At 38.6% G+C, this 21024-nt stretch overlaps 1 protein-coding gene across 4 annotated transcripts in view; it reads left to right on the forward strand.

Annotated features, from left to right (window-relative positions):
* Positions 1 to 19317, forward strand: part of osbpl6 (oxysterol binding protein-like 6) — a 53195-nt gene extending 33878 nt beyond the window's left edge. For all 4 annotated transcript variants that reach the window (XM_042494469.1, XM_042494471.1, XM_042494470.1 and 1 more), the window contains 13 exons: positions 1267 to 1397; positions 3237 to 3344; positions 3758 to 3889; positions 5412 to 5499; positions 10601 to 10854; positions 11249 to 11386; positions 12164 to 12227; positions 12362 to 12440; positions 13228 to 13372; positions 13534 to 13678; positions 13859 to 13985; positions 14188 to 14310; positions 15396 to 19317. In XM_042494469.1, coding sequence (XP_042350403.1) covers positions 1267 to 1397; positions 3237 to 3344; positions 3758 to 3889; positions 5412 to 5499; positions 10601 to 10854; positions 11249 to 11386; positions 12164 to 12227; positions 12362 to 12440; positions 13228 to 13372; positions 13534 to 13678; positions 13859 to 13985; positions 14188 to 14310; positions 15396 to 15507 — 1646 coding nt within the window. In that variant the 3' untranslated portion in view covers positions 15508 to 19317. The remainder of the gene's footprint in view (positions 1 to 1266; positions 1398 to 3236; positions 3345 to 3757; positions 3890 to 5411; positions 5500 to 10600; positions 10855 to 11248; positions 11387 to 12163; positions 12228 to 12361; positions 12441 to 13227; positions 13373 to 13533; positions 13679 to 13858; positions 13986 to 14187; positions 14311 to 15395) is intronic.
* Positions 19318 to 21024: the final 1707 nt, after the last annotated feature.

Consider the following 21024-nt stretch of genomic DNA (forward strand, 5'->3'; position numbering starts at 1 on the left):
ACATTTATGTACACTACATGTATTAGGAAATTTCTGTTAAAGCACTATATTTTTATTATTGCACCATAGGCGTTTTTGGACTGGAGGAATATTTTGTAGGTATGAGAACCCCACTTTATTGTGTCAGCACTGTAGGACACAGACAAATGAAGTGACTGTGAGGTCCATGCTTTACTGAGCATGTCATCACATGCTCAGTAAATTTTGATTCCTCAAAGCAAAACATAAAAATCTTTGATAGCATGATGTTACTATACCAACCGTCAGGAGGCCGCCTTCCGTCACTTCAGCGTTCCTGTTGGTGGTCAAATGCAATCAGAAAATGGGATGTCCCCAGCAATGTTTTGTCTGAAATTGCCTCATATGTGTGTATTAGAAGTGTAACGGTTCACCAAATTCACAGTACGGCTCGATATGATACCATAATGTCACGGTTCGGTATGTTTTCTTTACAGCAAAACTGTAGAAATGCCAGAGAAACAATTGTGTTTCTCTGTTTGTATTTGTTTGTAACTGCAAGTTTATAACTTCAGCAGAGTTCAAATGCACATGTTTGCCCAGACGTGCTACTACTTGTAGGCGGAAGTGTTTCATAATGTAATGTTGTAGTGAAAATGCATGTGTGAGCACTGAGCATATGACTGGATAAATGAGACTTGGATTTTATTACAGGAGTTGCTTGACGGTTTCTAAATGGATGTTTTCATGTAGTTTTTGCTGTTGTTAAACGCATCCACGTTTATTTCAAGTCAGGAAGAATTTTAGCCTTTTTTGGATTCTCTGGATACATTTTCTTCACGAAATAACTGTAACACACGGTGAGTAATTAATAGGCAAGGCAAGACAAAATGTATTTATTTATATAGCACATTTCACACCCAAAGGTAACCCAAAGTGCTTTGCAAATTAATTAAAAGTTCATTGTAGCCCAATCACAAAGCATACCCCAAAGGGCTGTACAAATAGTAATTTTCATTCAATTTCAATTTCAATTTGATCTATAAAGTTCAATAACACAAATCATAATTAGAGGGCTTTACAACATATGCCATCCCTCCTTGGACCCTCAAAGCATACACAAATTCACACATTCTGTGGTTAAAGTATTTTTTAAAGCAGTTTCTGAGTTCTGTGTTAAAATGACAAGAAATGCGTGTACCGTTTGAGAAAATGAGGATAATGTCTTCTATTAGAGGATTTTGTGGAAAAAAACAAGACTTCACAATTTAAAGGACACTGATTTCCTTTTGTCCTGTTTCTGTGCAGTCCACTCTCTGCTGAAGTCGGCCTTCAACACGGTGGCCATAGAGAAAGAAAAGATCAAACAGATTCTGTCTGACCAGGACCAGTCTGACCAGTCAGCCCAGATCAACTCTCTCAGGAAGTCTCTGTCACAGGTAATGAGCCATCCTCAACCATTATTCCTCCTTCTTTCTAATATCAGTTCATCTGAGCTGTTTGTCAGACATATTTGGCTACTTTACATCCCTAATGCTAAGTATGATGCTGTTTTAACATGTAATTACCCGGAGGAATCGGGACATTACTGAGGAAATTACTGCAATAATTTGAGTGAAGTGTCTTTAAAGTCAAACCCATTTTTTGGCTGTCATGTTAAGAGATATGTTCAGGATGACGGGTTGTCAGAGTGAACACATAAGCTACAGTTTATTCCGAGCAGTCGCTGAAATCACAATTGAGAAAGATGATGTGTGGAGATGAGCGCACAGCCGAGTGAGTAGTGAAAGTTCAATCATCTTTTCCCATATTAATTGGAGAAAGAGAGAAATGTGCTGTGCAGATCATTAACTCGGCTCCTTAGGGCTGTCTCTCCACCCCAGTGATTTAATTGGACTGTTCCTCTGCTAACAGTCGACATCATTTCGGTGAAATGTTTCTGCTGCTTTATCTCTGCTTTGTTCCTAATTGGATGCTTGTGTGACAATGTTGTTGTAGGCTGGAGGTCAGGTTTTCATGGCAAAGCTCTGTGGGAAGTTGAAAATCAGGAGTCATGGTCATTACAGCTGCTGATGTCAACTATTTTAATCTCTGAGGAAATATTTCTTTTTGTTGTTTTGTTGTGCATGTAGACATTTATTTAAAGTGGTTTCAATCAATATTTTTTATATTTAAAATGGATAATTTGACTACTTGCATGTGAAAGGGGCGATGAGTGATGATTCCACAGAGAGTTGTCACCATTTGCTCGGAAGAATTGTATCGGATCAAATCTTAAAAAAACGGGCTGTTCAAAAGCAGAAAAGGGATTCTGAAATCGGATTGTATCACATAATGGTATGATCTGGATCAAACCTTCATTAAATGTGGTTCAGCCCGACTTAGTATTTATTGTAAGTTTTTGACCATTAGATGAATTTAAGTCCAGTATGATTTACATATACATACACATACATATATATATATATATATAGCAAATATATACATGTATGGGTATGTGTGTGCATATGTGTATACACACACACACACACACACACACACACACACACACACACATATATACATATATATATGTCAGATTGGACTTAAATTCAGCCAATGGCCAGAAACTTATAAAAAATGCTAAGTCTGCTTGATGTATAAAAAGCAACTGTCAGTCAACAAGTAAGTTGTTGTAAGTTTCTCTCCATTATCAGAGTTCAGTCAAGTCGTTGCTTGACTACGATGCTTAATGCCCATATGCATGTTGAAAGAGTTATTCATCATTGGAATCATTCCCATTCTGTCCAAGTTTGACATGTAGAGATGACACACAAAATCCCCTCTTCTCATTATGTACAATAATGTATTTCAAAGTTTGGCTTCAGATGTCCTTAGTTAGTGTTATCTTCATTTGGCACAAAGAAAATCCTGTCCGTGGAATCACAAAGAGGGAGTTTCATGCTAAAATGACCGTAACTTTGGAAGGTCACGATTGATACTCATTTGACTAACACAGACTTCTGAAGTCTCATATAAGCTGCAGTGTCATTGTTTTAGCAAGGGATCTCTTTAGTGCCAGTACGGAGAGGAGGAATGGCAGCAACAAATCATATGAGAGTATTAAGATAACCTTGAAGCAGATCCAAACCAATCTTATTTTTTTCCCACAATTTTATTTTTATCATAAATATCAACACTCAGTGCATCAAACACTAGATCTTCCCTCCACTCCTGACCAACAAAAACAGAAAAACAACGAAGCATGTGGAAAATAAACCACACTTTTCATTATTCAGGCCCTGTCCCAAAACGCAGAACTTCGAACCCGACTCAACCGCATCCACTCTGAATCTGTCCTGACTGAACAAGTTGTCAGTGTGAACATCATCTCCACGCCTGATGAGGTAGGTCGCTGTGGTCAGTCTGTCACTGACAGAGCTCATTTCTGACTCTTACATTGATGAAACAACAAAGCTGACGGGCTGACGGGGCAGTTGCAGTGTTTGCATCATACATTCGTCAGTGGCATTATTGACTCCAGTCCTCTTAGATTGATGTTTTGTGCGGCACAGCCTGACATGTAAGCTCAGAGGATCATTATTTCATGCAGAACCTGACACCAAGGTTAATGGAAAAAATGACTAATTAGAAACGGATGGAAGCTCGCCCTCTGGCAAGGATACACATGCTGCAAGATGAACTCTGTGTCGTCTTCTGGTGGTGTTTGTGTTTGTCCAGGTCTGTTTCGGTTCTTAAAAGTGTCATCGTAGCAGGGAACAGTGAACGTCTCGTGTGTTTGCATGTGTTTTTCCTGCAGGCTGGAGAACAGATGGGGATCCCTCTGACTCAGCAGGCCTCTAATGAGAGCCGACTCTCCATGTCGGAGTCCGTCTCCGAGTTCTTTGACGCCCAGGAAGTGCTTCTGTCAGCCAGCTCTTCGGAGAATGAGGTATAACAGAGGAGATATGAGTGTTTTAAGTGATGCTTTTCCAATTTTCCAACCAGCTTTGTATCATAACAGTTTGGGTAGTTTGTGTAAATGAACTCTGTTAATATTTCCCCTTCTTACCAGCACCCAGATCTCCCTGCTCATTTGCCACCGAAAATCTCTTTCTCTTTAATACTATCAGTTAATACTATCAGTTAAACAGTTAGAAATACGTATTAAATATAATATGGGGGGGTATGATAAAGATAACCATCCTCTTCAGTGAGTGAAAGAATCAGCATCCTCTGTTACGCAATGTTTGCGTGATTAGCATGAGCCAAACTCAGACTGACATGGCTCTGTTGTTAAATAACATTAGCTGTGTGATCCTAACAGTTAGCCCTGTCACAGCGTGATTGGGGAAGCAGATGGACTTTGAATATTTAAAAAATGAAAGAAAAGTCTTGTTCACCTGCCCACACACACATCAGTAAACGGTTATTGATCCATTAGTGAGGGTCATCTATGGGTCAGGAAAAAAAATCCAAATTAGCATCCCTAATTACATGACAAGGTCAGGTGTGGCTCCTTTTCTTCTGTTTTATCAGGTCATTTAGCACCAATTTCAAAAGTATTTACATCTTGCTACTGCATAGACAGCCTAGTTCTTTCCAATAGTGAAATACATCGTTAAGACAGGACAGCAGTTTGGATCGTGAGGAGCAGGTTGCAGAGGAAGGAAGGAGTTAAACCAGCCCTGCTGCTGAGAAGCCAGATAAAACGTCACTGTAATGTGTGGAGCTGGAGTTAGTCAGCAATTAATGAGGGCAGCATGAAAAGCAGAGATAGCGTGTAACGGAAACTCAAACAAAAGTCGGGCACACGGGAGGGCTTCTTTACAATCTGCCTCGAGGCTTCATCCCTCAGTTGTGCTTCAGAATCATAACACTCCTCTGCGGTCTGTTCCTCTTGATTTGTTGCTTCTAGCTTTGTTATAAAGGCAATTTGCACCATCACTTGAAACTATCATTTCTGCCTTCTCCCTTTTTAAACTGCTACGAACACCCAGCTTCAAATGTATGTCGTCTCTGAAGGACCATTAAGCATTGTAGCTCCCCAGGCATGCATTGAGCCACACTGACGGATTACTCACCGAGGAAATTCATCAACACCCCCCTTCCTCCAGCTCCAACAGCAGGCCCATTCAGACCTGTGTTACACTGTCGGCCCAACCGTCACCGGCAGCAGGCGACTGTAATAGAAGCCATTACAACAAGTTGCTACAATATGCTACTCTTTGGCGGTGTAGATGGCCTCATTGTGTTTGCTATATATAAAGTATGAAAATGCTGCAGCGTCTCATCTTATGATTACTGCAGTGGGACAGATAGCCGACGACTGCTGCAGTTTGTTAGCCACTGGCAAACTGCAGTATCTGTGTGTGTGTGTGTGTGAGGCTTTGGCCGTCTGCTGTTTGGATCAGAGGTTGTGTTGTACTCTACTGCACTGACTCACTCCGCTCTGTACCTGTTCCCCCTTGTAGGGCTCAGATGATGAGTCATACGTCAGCGATGTGAGCGATAACATTTCCGAGGACAACGCCAGTGTGACTGATAACGTCTCCAGACAAAGTAGGTCCAATCCTGCACCGTCACAAACCCAAGCATCCATATGTTCCCTATTAGAAAAGGTGGGGGGTTAATAAAGTAGGGGATCCCAATTGTGCATCAGCCATGCTTACATACATCCACACACACACACACACAAACACACACAGACACTTCTGGCAAGATCATTTATCAGTGTGGCGGAGGCAGTTGACTTTGCAGAGTTGCTTTGTGCCAAGGGCTTCTCTTAGACTTTATGAGAGCTATCTGTGTAAGGAGATTGGACCTTCATCTTTGTCACACACCACACAGTGATATAAAGTATCTCCTGATGATGAAAATACTCTGCAAGTTGGGGAAAGAATTAGAATTGGTCATTTTATATCAAGGGGATTTTGATATAAAGGGACGGCATGAAAAGGTTCAAAAATGATGACAGTCTTGATTAGGCCTGTCATGATAATAACGTTATCGACTTATTGTACGATATATTGACATGACAACAGTCAGTTTGCTTACCTTGATATTGCACCTAGCATTTACATGCATGCTTGTTTTCATAAGAATGTCACCGACTATTCAGCCTAGAGACAAACTATTGCACACTGTCTATCTTGCAAAAATCATTATTTCAATGCAACGTTTCGGGGCAATTGTGAGAGAAATTTCTTCCAAAAATATGAGAATTGCTATTTCTTTGTAGAAAATACAACTGCAGTGTGATAAATTAAAATCTTAAATGCATGAGCTCATGGAGAGACGACACACAGTAGTTCTCTGTTGACAGTGCGGCTTGGACTGGCTTAAATACCTGGTCATCTTCCACTACCACCACAGGGAACAAGATATCAAAGAATATTGCACATGAACAATAAAACAATAAACTGATAGAAAAGACAGAGACAAGATCCCTTTAGGGCAAACAGAAAACCAAAAGGTGATAAACCACCAGGTGGAAAGGCATCAAAGGGACAATCACCACACCATGAAATCTTATAGATTAGATGTCGTACAACTGCTCCTATCACACAGATCAAACTTGCCTCAAAATCTCTGGTGGTCTAGTATTGCAAGGAAATCCGACCATCAGATTTGCCTGATATGCCCAAAACTTTGCACTAAAATAATGATTTTTGTAAGTTAGACAGTGTGCAGGAGTTTTCCTCTAAGTTGTGATCTGCTCGCCCCTTTTTTACACACCTGTTTGAAAATAGATGTGAAAATCTTTCTTTTGTTCTGACCAGCAATTCAGACAACATGATGCCAGAATAAACAGCAGGGTTTTCCCGATCATAGTAAGACTTGGGTGCAGTGATTCTCCCTTTTTTCCCCTTCACCCCAACTACTTGTGCAAATTGAATGAAAAATAAAGCAGCACTTCAGAGATGGCACAGCATAACTCACCAGTAGCCTGCAGCTGCACTTTTTGAGTGGAAAAGGCACAGTCCTAATAGTTGTTAAATTGCCAACTTCTGGCAACAATCCAAAAAGCCTGTTGTTTGTAGTTTTACCCTTAAAACATCACACATGGCAGCTAGACCATCCATCCCTGGCAGCACACCCACCGGATTATGGAGTTAATAGAGGTGTCCCCAAATCTTCACTAAACCTGTCTATTAGTCGCAGGAGGCATCACTTGGTTTTCTTTTTTGTCAGCTAAATTTTGTATTAAGTCTCAAATTGAGAACCTGCTAAGCTGCTCCTATAAAGATGCTATAATTTTATCATATATACTTTTTCATGTATTAATAAGTCAAGTCAAGGTTATTTTTTAGCACATTTCATACGACAGACATTGAGTCAATGTGCTGCGGGATAAAAATACCATCATACATGATAAAAATAAAATAAAAACATGCAAGATGGAAAAATATTACATTTATAAAGAAGATGATAAAAACATAAGATTAACGTATAAAAATGAAAAGCTAGGACATTAAAAATGAATTATATAAAAAGATAACATAACATTCCTTTAACACTTGTTAATCATATTTAAATACATTTTTTTCTCCATATTTCAATGTTTGAATATTCTTAAAAATTAGGTTTCAAAATGATGATAATATTTATCCTAATTTGTCGTCTCACAAAAGTAGTTATCGTGACAGGCTTAGTCTTGATACACATACTGCGGGATTTCTCGTAGAGCCACTGTGTATTTTAATGTTGTAAACACAACTGATGTAAGATTGATGTGTCCCAGTTAGTTGACAGAAAATCCAATAAAGAAATGCCAGTCTACCATAAAATAATCCGTGCCAGGCTTCTAACCAGAGCTAAGAGACATGACCACATCACACCTGTTTTAGCCCCCTTTCACTGACTCACAGCATGTTGTAGGATTTTAATATTTTATTGATGACCTTTAAAGCTCCTTGTGACCTGGTCTCCTTGCTTTATTTCTGCCCTTTTTATCCCATTCAAGCCTGTATGAGGCCTGACATCCTCGGGCAGAAGTATTTTCTCTCGTCCAGACACTGTATTGCACAAGACTCATTACCAGAGGGGACAGAGCCTTTGCAGGGATTGTCCCGAGGCTTATGAGGATCTGCTCGTGGGAATGAGGCTGACTGATTCATAATCAACTTTTAAATCTCGTCTTAAAACATAGACTTATTGCAGAGCTCAGCCTCATTTTAGTTGGATTATCTCCTTACTTTTTTTTTTTTTTTTATCTGATCTTACTTATATTGGTTTTACCTTCTTTATTCTGGTCCAGTTAATGTCTTTTGTTTAAAGCTGCATTTTTAATCCCTTAATCTGATTGATTAACTGATTAAAGGTGGAATCTACAACTCTGGAGAAACATAGCCTGTATTTGATCTCAACACCCAAAGAAATATTGTAATGAAACTAATTAAAGCACAAATGACCCTTTTTGTTAATTGGCTGAAATAGTGTTGTGTGGCTCAGTCCAATCCACTGTGTTTGTTTCCAATCTACAAAACCAGGGCTGTGTATAAGTATTAGATATTTTTTTCAGCACTCACACAGAGCAGACAGCTAGTGGATTGTGATGAGATAGTCACCAAATTCATTTTTTTTATGTACTGTATTAGAATCGATGCACCTTTACTTGTTTGATTAATGAAATGCTAAAAAAGAATTTAAAAAGTGATTATTAGTCATTGCAGATTAATTTCCAAATAATTGCTTTATTATTGTAGCTTCCATATTGTCCCCTAAAGGTTCCCCATGTTAAGATTTGCTGGTTTAAAATAGGTTGCATGATATGCATTTTTTATTTTATTTATTTTTTGATATTGCAATATGTGTCTGGATTTTATGTTGGAATGGTAATTTTTGCATTTTGTTTTCACTGGTAAAAAAATTAAATGAAGATGCGTGTGTGTACCAAACAAGCATGTTCCCTTATGTCTAGAATATGATTTGTAGACTGGATCATCTCTGTAGAGTGACAATGCTTCATCGATGATGGTATGTTGTGACACCTTAATCAAAATATTGCAACACGTGTAATTTGGATATTGCACTTGACCAAATTTTTAATCTGATAATATCTGGATTCATTTTGTACCCCAAGAGTTAAACATACTGCCATGTACAAAACACCTTGTAACCTAAATTTGATGCTTTATAAATTAAGTTGATTATTCAGTGGAAACCCTGTATTTTGATCACCGTTACACTTATCAACCGCTTAAGTGGATTGCAAAGCTTGGCACAGAATCAGTCAGTCAGTCAAACTATCCTTTTTTTTCCATTTTATCTAGTGTTTTTCCCTTTTTCTTATCATTCTGCATCCATAAATGTAACGCTGGCAGAAGTCTTCATGAAGTCATTTTTTTTCTCAGCAGCACTTTATGGAGTAAATGACAGGAGAAGCTACTACAAAAGCAAACTTTTAGACCCATCTTTAACTTACAGTTAAGTTTCACTTTCACTTTATCTGGCGTTCTACTGCTCCATCTGTACCCAGAGTACTCCCTCTGCTCTGAGAGTGTGTTGCAATGCATAACACAAGTGTATGTATTATAGCTGTCCTAATGAACAACAATATAAAATCATACAAAAATTTTTTTTAAAAATTAATGGCAGCAAATGCAGCCCGCCACAAAAAATAAATATGTGGGAAACCCTTCACTTATAGTCATCAAGTAGTCAGTTTACAGTGCTCATTTTGGGTCTCTTCATACATGACAACATATGGGAAAACCATTTTAAACTATTTTTATTCTATGCTCTTTTTTTTCTTTGGTTTGTATTTTTTTTTAAAACTTTACTCCAATGATATTCTGCCTCGTGATAACCTGTCTGCTTCCGGCTACCTGAGACTGGTGCTGCATCCACGTTGAACTTATGTAGGAAAAAAAGTAATTTTTTCAAAAAATTTTGGTGGTTGTTGGGCAGCCTTGTGTGGTCAAGTCAAGTCAAGTCAATTTTATTTATAGAGCCCATTATCACAAAACATGGTTTGCCTCAGAGGGCTTTACAGTGTACGACATCCCTCTGCCCTTACACCCTCACATCACCCAAGGAAAAACTCCCGAAAAAGAACCCCTGAACGGGAAAAAAAAAGGAAGAAACCTCAGGAAGAGCGGTAGAGGATGATGAGGGATCCCTCTTCCAGGACGGACAGACGAGCAATAGATGTCGTAAATAACAAATAAAATACAATCATGGCAAAAAAGGAAAGAGAAAGACAGAGGGGGAGAGAGGCACGGCAATAATAGAAACAGATGCATGTCTACTTAAACAATGAGAAACAGTCATGGCTGCTTGTGAAGGAGACAGAAAACAAATGCACACGCTGAAAGCCCCTGTGGTTAAAGCAGCCCTCATCAAGTGGATTGATAATGCCCAGGCACATAATGACCCAGCTGTCATGTACTTTTTAACAGTCAGTGAAATTAGTAAATAGCAATGCTATCGGTTTCATTATTTTATATTCAAGTTATAAATATACTAATGGCAATTTATATTGTAATCTACATGAGAAATAAAGATACAAAATATAATAATCACCTGCCATTAGTGATCAATTTGCCTGGACTATAAGAGGTTTCTACTGTATTATGTTTGAGAGAAGAGCACAGACTGTCACAGATGATGTTGTACCAAGCTTAGATTGATAATGAGATGTTATTATTCTTCTTCTCAGTGGCCAACGGAGACTTTGCTGGCAGTGCCTTCCGCAACGGGCGTCGCAGCTGCCTGCCGGCGCCGTGTCCTGACATCAGCAACATCAACCTCTGGAACATCTTAAGAAACAACATCGGCAAGGACTTGTCCAAAGTGTCCATGCCTGTGGAGCTCAACGAGCCCCTGAACACCCTGCAGCGCATGTGTGAAGAACTGGAGTACAGCGAGCTGCTCGACAAAGCTGCCGAGACTGAGGATCCCTTTGAACGCATGGTAAAGAGGCCGTCGGTTATAAACACTTTGTCAAATCCAATGTCAATCAGGCTCATGGTGACATGGTGACCCTCCAGTGCTGCTCATGAAGTTAGTTGTTTGCTTTTGTTTTAAATTCCTGCTGTGTATTTGTGTCCATCATACCTGTATGTGTTTGTATATGAGGTGACATTGCCAGTCAACAAAAAAAATGAAACTCAGAGGCACGTCTGCAAGGCGGCGGTACACTCTGGTGCAGCTGTCGACCTTGGATCCTCCTATTTTTATCTGTCTCTTGTCCTTTTGGTAGCGCCCAGTGCATGCAAATGTTTGGCTTATTCCTGACAAAGCCTTTTAATATGAAGCGATTAATCCACTCTCATTCGTATTGGCTGTGTTGTTTTGACTCTGACAGGTTCTCGTCGCCGCTTTTGCCGTCTCAGGCTACTCATCCACTTACTACAGAGCAGGAAGTAAGCCATTCAACCCGCTACTTGGAGAGACTTATGAATGTATTCGTGAAGACAAGGGCTTCTGTTTTTTCTCTGAACAGGTACGTCTGCTTTGTTTGATGTAAGAAATGTTTTATGATTTGAAGGAGCTCTTTGTAATTTCCAGCCACCCAATCCAAATGAATGGGGGACAGCATTAGTTTTGTTTGCTTTGGTATTCTTGGTTTTTGACTTATTTATTTATTTTAATTTTAATATTGAAATTGGCTGAGCTAGTTGACTTCTCACGTAGAGAACAGGCCGTTTATTTATGCTGTATTTCCACTGTGACGAGGAGCTCCATCACTTGGGTTTACCCACACAGATCATGACACACATGCACACTTTGGTTTACATTTGTACATCTTTCACTGAACTTTTTGAAGCTTTACTCTTGATAACTTTAGTATACAGCAAACTAAGGAAGCAATACATTTTTTTTTATTGAGTAGTTTGTGGATTATTTTCTTGAATAATTAACCAACTGTTTCATGGATCAAATGTCAGCCAAAGCCCAAGGTGCACATGTTTATATTGCTTGTTGTGATTGCTGTTTTCATCTTGCTGTCATATTAGGGAAAAAAAGAGATAAATCTACTAATTTCTGAAGCTAGAACCTGAAAAATCTGCATGTTTTTAATGCAGAATGACTCTTTAGTAAAGATAGAAATACTGCTGATCAAATAATCAGCTGATTCAGCTCCACAATAAAGTCACAGTTTGTGCACTTGTTGTAGTCCATCACATGTCCTCAGGGTGGAGACCCACAGAGATGTACATGATGTGTAATCTCAACAACAACAGCTGTCAGACTATTTTTATTTGATCTTATCTCAAAGGTGAGCCACCATCCTCCCATCTCCGCCTGCCACTGTGAGTCCAAGAACTTCACCTTCTGGCAAGGTAGGTTACACACCTAATTAGTGAGGGGTTTTCAGATGAGCCTTCTTTATTTTTTTCTTATATCTTGAGAAGAAATTCAGAGATTTGAGTGATTAGTACATTGTCTTAAATTTCTGATGTTTTTTGCTTTTCAGATGTGAGATGGAAAAACAAGTTCTGGGGAAAATCGATGGAGATTTTACCGATCGGCACAGTGAATCTCATGCTTCCCAGGTAACTTTATAAAGCTGCATTGTTTAGTGACTAAAATCTAAAGAAGACAAATCATTCAGCAAGCAAGTGGTACTGTGTTTATGTCATATTAGAGTTGTTGTAATTATCAGTTCTGACTTGTAAATGGCATCCGTGCCAATGTGTGAGGTCATAATTACGACTGGGTGTTTATGAAAACTGCAGTTAGTGTTTCCCACAGAATTAGATTGTATTTGTGGCGGTATCTGCCTGGCAGAGGTTTGAAGCTTTGATGCAATGCATCAACTTTCTTTCATGAAGTCCGATGATACTGTATAATTCTCTGGTTTATCAGTAAAGTGTAAAGTGAACTACACTGCAGACTGAAGTCTTTACTCACAGTGATAAACATAGTGACGGCTGACTCATATGAACAGTCCATTACAAACATTTGTTGTGTTTGTGCTGCATTTTTAAAGACTTTGATCATCTGGTGGCATCCAGGCACACTTATACCCTCTTCCTCCCCTTGCTTTTCTTGTATTCATCAACTGAAATTACATTTAGTATCTTACTAATACTACTTAGGGGGTGTGGGGGGTGGTAAATTACACAGAGGTTTTGCATGCCCAATTTTGTGAATATGTCCATGTGCTCATGTGGGCCAGATTAATCTATAAGGGGCTTTGAATCTGGGGCTTTTAAACAAGCTGCCAGTTTAAACTGGGTCATTGACAGTTGTACATTCATCACTTGCTTTTATCATCTGGGCTCATGTCGTTGCATTAGCACATCAGGCCAATAAGCTGTTATTGTGTATTTTTTTCAGGTTTGGAGATCACTATGAATGGAACAAAGTCACCACTTGTGTGCACAACATCCTCAGCGGACGACGGTGGATCGAACACTACGGGGAGATCACCATCAGAAACACAAAGAGCAGCGCTTGCCTCTGCAAACTTACCTTCGTCAAGGTGAAACACCTCCAGCGATCAGCAATAACTGTTTACAAGTGATTCAAATGCACCATCATTGTTGCCATGCGAGGATTCCCTGTGTATTTTAATGTGAAATTCACTATAATTGAATCTTAAATGTGGTAAAAGAAACTAACAATATGGGATTTTTCTCTCAGGGAAACTATTGGAGTTCTAATGTGAACGAGGTTCAAGGATTTGTGATGGATCAAGAGGGGAAAGTGATTCACAGGCTTTTTGGAAAATGGCATGAGGGGCTCTACTGTGGTGTCCCACCTTCTGCCAAATGTGTCTGGAGGCCAGGTAGGCACTGGATCTTTATCCAGACTTATAGCTGGTCCTCAAATGAGACTTATAACTGGTGTTATTTAAGGTCCACTGGAAGTTTTTAAGGGACATTTTTGACAAAATATTTGGTTCCTTGACACATTTTATTTGTTGCAGGAAAGTTATTGATAAATTGATATTTCCTCTCCCTGTCAGGCTCCATGCCCACAGACTATGAGCTATACTACGGCTTCACAAGGTTCGCAATTGAACTGAATGAGCTTTGCCCCGAATTAAAAGATGCTCTGCCACGTACAGATGCTCGATTCAGGCCCGATCAAAGGTACAGAATCACATTCTCAACTGCCAATATGCTGCTAGAAAAAAGTCACAGATTGCAGTGTCTGTTAATCTGCTCACAATATTTTTCTGTCTGATGAGTGCAGACTAAAATGTCCTTCTTAAGACGCTGAGTGAATTTTGCAATGCGGTTTTGTTGTTGTCTTATTCACTGTTTACTGAATTGTGATGTTTGGGTCAAACAGGCATCTGGAGGAGGGGAACATTGAGATGGCGTCCCTAGAAAAGCAGCGCATTGAGGACCTGCAGAGAGTCCGCAGGAAGTGGAACGAGGAGAACAACATCAAACTGGAGCCACGCTTCTTTAGGTACGCACAGAGACCACTGAGAGGAAATTCTGTCTCCCCACAAAGACAAAAATCCATACATTTACATATTTGAGGCACACATATGTCTGGTATATTTATCTCACATGGCTGAGGTGTAATCACAATACTTCAGAAAGTATCAAATTGTCCCATTGTCTTATTTAATGCTCTCATAATGTGCATAAAATTTGGCAGCAGTCAACATAAATTTCACAACAGTTAACCTCAAACACATTTATTAGTAATGCGTTGTTGTTCCAAGTCTGGGTTCAAAGAAAAGAAAATTGCGTAGCTAGACTGCATACTAGTTATGTTGAGACTGTGAAGCATAGGTTGTATATTCTGTGACCTTATTTTTGTAATATTTAAAAGATGAATAGCAATAGGTGAAATGTGTGGGTGATATGTGTGGGATCTACACTTTTCCAGTGTCACAAAACAGCTGACGCAAGCTTACAACTGTTATACAGCTATGGTCGGTATACGTCATAGTGTAGTATGTCAAAAAAATCATAAAAAATTAATAGTATGTATTAAAATAGTTCTCTTAACCGTCATAGTATAGTAGGTCATTAAAAAGTTGTTTCAAAAATTCATATCATAGAATGTCATGAAAAAAAATAATAGTGTGTGCACTTTTTCTGTTTAGCCCTCAGTTGTATGCCGGCCCTGACCCAGGATTTTTGTTTCAAAATGTGAAAAAAATTGTCGTTTTTGCTGTTTGTCTGCAAAGAAATTACACAATCAGCGAAATTGGCAAACAAACTTAAACTGTTTTTCTAGATTTTTTCTGCACCTTATCATATGAACCTCTGATTGATCAAAAAAAAAATACACAAGTACATACATATATATATACACATGAACTTAAAATGCAGTGACCAAATCATCAATCCCCATTTGCTATTTATAAACACCAGTTTATTGTCAAAAATGCTAATGCTTTTTATTTATGCTTTCAGGCATATTCACCAGCCTCGATCATGTCTGCCTGATGTGCCTCCATTTCTTTATGAATGCAATTTTCTCCTCATTGCTTTCAGGTTTAAGAGTCACAGCTGTCACTTTTCTGTCTTTTCTTCCAGGAAAGTGGTTGATGCCAATCACAGGGAGAGGTGGGTGTCCAACAACACGTACTGGGAGCTCCGCAAAAACCCCGGCTTCATCAATATGGAACCTACAGTAAACCTGTGGTAGCACACGAATTGACACGTCCATCATATCGTCATTGCAGACGGGACGGCTGTTACCTATGCACAATAAGGTATTAATAGAAACATGTTAATAATGAAGCATCCGTGTGCAGGGATACAAGCGACTGCAGAGCCGAGGGATGGCCTGATGCCCAGTGACCCTGTCGAGGTTCTGTGGCACTGCCACACGGCCATCCATCCATGGAAACATCCTTTAGGATCACCTTCATTGTGCTTGTGGAAGCTGGGTTGTCAGGGCAACAGTCGTACCACTCCTATGTAGATCTTTCCTCAGCTCCTTTGACTTCTGAGTATGTCCTTGCCTTAAAAAGACACCCATACCAGTCACACGATTTAGCGCTTTTTCGTTAAAGCCATTTGATTTCTGACAGCAGTTTGGGTTAGATTAGTCTCTGAAGTAGACCTTTCGATTACCTATGATACCTACGTGCATGTTTAGAGAGCAGCTTTCACTGGCATAAAGCCGAATTTACTATATCATCAATTATTGTAGAAAAAAAAGAGGTATTTTTATAAAATATCTTCAACTCAGAATTTAGTGAAATAGTATTATGTGAACTGGCAGATTTTATTTATTTTTGCCTTTTAATACTGTGGAATCTGTGTGATAGCAGTACTGTCTCTCGGGAAAAAGCTCGTTTCAAATGAATCTCGACTGCAGCAGAGGAAACGTGGCATCAGTAGATGGAATTTTTAAAGAATATTTTCAGCGGCTCTCAAAGCTGACCATGTGGTGGAGGGAGAGGTAGGTATTAAAATGAAAATCCTATTCTGGTGTTTTGGACATGTGATGCATCACACACCCACACCCTTTACAGATGTTTTCTTTTTTTAAACAGTCAACACAGATCTGTCGGGGAGTCCAGTTTCTTCTCGCAGTGGACATTCTGTGTACACAGAGGAGCCCTCCCCTGCTGCACTGCCTAATTTTAAACATTGTTACATGAAACCGGCTCCTCTGAATCACATGGTTACATAAATACACACATCACTCCCTCCATATATAGTGGGCACATGATATATATGTAATGGACTCACCATGATACCTTTATCCAAATCAAATGTCCAGGAAAATATGGTGTAGTAGGTTGTACGGACTGTAACGCCCTCAGAAACACTGTGATATATAAATGGAAATGTAAAGTGAAATAGTCAATTTTTTCCAATAAGAGGCTAAAAACGTATCAACGTCCAGCTATGTAAACCTTGAGCTGCAATGTGCAATGCATTTTAAATGATCAAAAAGTATTTAATTAACAAAATACTTTAAAAAATATTGGAAAACTTATGAGAAACCGTTTACCAAAGCCCCAGATCAATATCTTGCATTTACATGCTTGTAATAGCAACACATTTTTTAATTTAAAATGATAAATAACAAAGAAAAGAACCTATTACCAGCAGCTGTTTGGTATTGTTCTTGATTGATAACCTAAACTATTAATCAATCATCATAACTGGATTTTTTAATTATTAATTAATTAATTAGTTTATCATATCAGCACTCCATAACTCATTCAGCCCAAAGCACACAGTTGAGTCCACACAGTTGAAACACCAGAGCCACCTACAGGTCATCACATTAAAATGCAGTTTCAGGATCATGTGGATACTCAACTTGCTTTGCCTGGGGGCCACTTTTGCAAAATGGCAGGAGGTCAGGGGCCAGTTGATTAAAAAACAAACATTACAATATTTATCAGCAGATAAGTTAAATGAACTGCTTCCTCTTCTTCAGTGGCAGCAGCTGTGCAGAGATCAAGTGTTCGCAGAGGAGTTTCTAGAATGTTTTGACAATAAGAGTTTAGCCTGGACCTCTGTTCAGGGTTCCCATGGTCATGGAAAATCTGGAAAAGTCATGGAATTTCACAATAACATTTTGCAGGCCTGGAAAGGTCATACAATTAGTAAAACATCATTGCAAGTTTTGGAAAAATCATGGAATTTTATTTTGTGTAATGGAATTGTTATTCCTTGGAAAACCTTCTACATAATGTAACATAACTGCAATTTTTTTTCGATAGCTGCTGGAATAGCGTAGCTGCAAATGTGTCGATGTGTGACAGCGCTTCGTTTACCATCATGGCACGTTTCTTTATTTTCTCCCCGTATTCCCTCTCTGTCCTCGTTTGTGCCAGCTTGCGGAAATTATGTGTAAAAATGTATTATGGGGTCCTTGAAAAGTCATGGAAACATTTGAAATTATGTCCAGAAAAATGTGTGGGAACCCTGTCTGTTGGGGAGCCTTCCCTGGCACTTTTTCTTTGATAAACAAGCTCTAGCAACATTTTTTCAGTCAGAGAACAGATAAAAACTCCCAGTGTGAATCAGCGTCTTGTCATTGGAAATCAGAAAAAAGTTTGCAGGCCACCTGGCACCCTGTTGCATTCCAGATTTGGTCCACGGGCTGTGAGTTGAGTATCACTTCTGTGGGTCAACAATAAGCATTGTCTGAAATGTTTCAGACATTAAAGTCAAACATGTATGTACAGTAACAATTCTACTGTTAAAAAATCAAAATGTGAGTGATTCCACAGAGACTTTACTGCTATAATCTGGACTTCTGCAAAGCACCAGTTACCTATTTGCAGTTTGTGTTTTTATGCAAAGCAGATTAGCTTTAATAACTAGTGTCCTCCTTTTGTGTTACAGAGCAGGAAAATAAAACACTTGGCCCCTGATTGAAATCAGCCCCCAACACACACACACACACACACACACACACACACAAATTACATAGTCCCACATTGTGTGGGAGCACATTTGAGTTCCCCTCATTCAGAAGCCCAGGGTGAGGACACTGAAGGAAGAAAAAAATAAATAAATATAATATGTAGAATGAAAACTATGTGAAGCAAATCCATCTTGCGTGCACTGTTCATATGGTACTGTAGATTACAAACCAAAAAGGTAGTACTGCTTTGCATCCATATCCTTTTTTATCTTGTGTGCTTTTACTTTTGTCCTTGATCACAGACTCAATGCTACAACTTGTTAGCGTCAGTTTCACTTGCTGTGCCTTAATGCATTTATTAATGCCTCACAAACACAGTACTGACAAGAATCCCCATGCCAAGAAGGTATGCCATTAACAAACACATTATCCAGTCTGCACCTGCCTACAGATCATAAATGATACTGAAAGCGTTGAGGGTTTAGCTGTTGACGAAATGTCTAAAGTCTTAAAGGGAAATGTTTCTTTTGACAATAGACAAGAAAAACTAAAGGTTTAACTGTAAAATGCTTGCAGTGTTAAAAGATGTTCTGCACTGCTCTGCGACTCGAACATGCAACCAACACATTTTTGGTGATCACTGTAAATACAGCACATTTAGAAGATGGGTCACTACTGCAATAGCTGATTCCCTTTTCCTCCTACATCAGTGATTTTTTTTAAAAGAGACTGAATCTTGTGTGAGGAGGTAGGAGCAACGCTTTGCGTAGTGTTTGGTATTGTAGAGTTGGACTGTAGTGGATTAAAAAAAAATCATAAAAACCTCCTCATGCTTTCTTCATCCACTGTTCTACCTGCATGTCTAGACAACTTAGCCTGCCAATGAATGTTGCAGATGCCTTACAAAAAAAAGGTTTTTGTTTTCTCAATTGGACACTTTTTTTTTTATTTGTTTTGGACTGACGTAGATCACGAAGCACTGTGTCAGCTCAGTTTCTTTCAAATCTATTTCCTGATGGGTACCTTCTGAAGTGCAATTTTAACAACGTACATATCTTTCCATGAACACTGTACACTGCTGCTACATAGTGCTTGTTCTAATAAAACTGTAAAACTCAACTAATGAGGAATTTTTTGGTCTATGTCTAAAAGAAAGCGCCATAAGAGTACGAGAAATGATATTTTGTTAACCAAATCTCCAGGAGACATAGGATGGAGACATTTTTAGAAAAATACCAGCTACACTAATATTTTGAAGCAAAATCTTACAGGGTTAGTATGTATTACATACACATATATACTATATATGTGTATGTAAGTATAGTATGACTTTTTATGATATTTTTGGCAACATACTATGACTTTTTTATATTTTGAAAACATACTATAGTATGACTTTATATTATTTATGACATACTACAGTGATTTTTTTTATATTTATGAGGACATACTATGATACAACTTCTTTATGATAATTTTGATGACATACTATAATATTATTTTTTTTTAGACATGCTGCACCATAATCTTCAATCTTTTTTCTACATGCTAAAATATAGCCTTTTTCAACATACTATACTATGACTTTTTTCAACATTTGAAATGTGGGCTAGTTTTGCTGACATACTGTACTATAATCTGTAACATGCCATGCAATGACTTTTTTCAACATTTGAGTTTTGGAACATTTTTCAACATGCTGTAATATAATCTTTGTCAGTATGCTATACTACGATTTTTTGACATTTGGAAGGATGACTTTTTCGACCTTTTTTTTTTTACATGCTCTAGTATACCGTTTTTCAACATACTTTCTATTTTTTTGGACATGTCATATTTTGAAACTTTTCAGGCATTTTGTCGACATCCTATATTATGATGTTTTGGACGTTTTTTCAGCATTCTATATTACGATGTGTCTCGACATGCTATACAAAGTAGTTTTCAGCTGTTTTTTGACGTCATTTTTTGATTTTTTCGACATACTATAGAATGACGTTTTCGGTTATTTTTTCGACATGCTGTATTATGATGTTTCTGGACGGTTTTTGACATTCTATACTATGACGTGTCTTAACATGCTATTTTATGTAGTTTTCAGCTGTTTTTTGGATATGTCATATTTTGACATTTTTTCGACATGCTATATTGGATGCATAATTAATGATTTATTCATAACCGAAATAAATATGAGGTAGATACAATATTAACCGTGTTTTTGTTCACGATACAGTGCTGTTGTTGATTGGTTGACTCACCAATATGAAGTGTCAGATAAACTTTTTTATTTTTGTTGAATTTCAGAGATTTAAAATTTCAGTGTCTTATTTGAAGGTTTTTTTGTTAACAGAGTACCCATGGTGGGATGCAATAATTGGAGACTGTAAACAGACTGATAAACGATATGATAAGATCTGAATGAATGAATAGGAATCCAACCTAACAGGATGTTGGTGCTTCTGTGACTTCCTGTAAAGACTAAAGGCTGCTGGGAAAGTCAGAAATCTGTCACCACCTCCTGCTCCTGCTCTGGCCTCCTGCGCTCGTGCGCTGTCCAAGCGAGACGCAGTTCAGCTCGAACGAGCTTAATGTTTCAAATAAGCAACGACACAATCAAATAAAGTTTGCTCCCGTGTGAGTTATGGATAGCGTTACTGTGCTTGCACATAACCCTTAGAAAGGTTGCATCTGCCTTAACTATTGACTCATTTAATGTTCAACGCGCTGTGTATGCTAATGACCAAAATAAAACATACCTGCGACGTTGCGTGACGGAGATGCTTAACACGCTGATGTCCACGTGCGTCCGTCAGAGCTTTGACTAGA

This window comes from Plectropomus leopardus, chromosome 10 (genome assembly GCF_008729295.1).
Source record: "Plectropomus leopardus isolate mb chromosome 10, YSFRI_Pleo_2.0, whole genome shotgun sequence".
NCBI lineage: Eukaryota > Metazoa > Chordata > Actinopteri > Perciformes > Serranidae > Plectropomus > Plectropomus leopardus.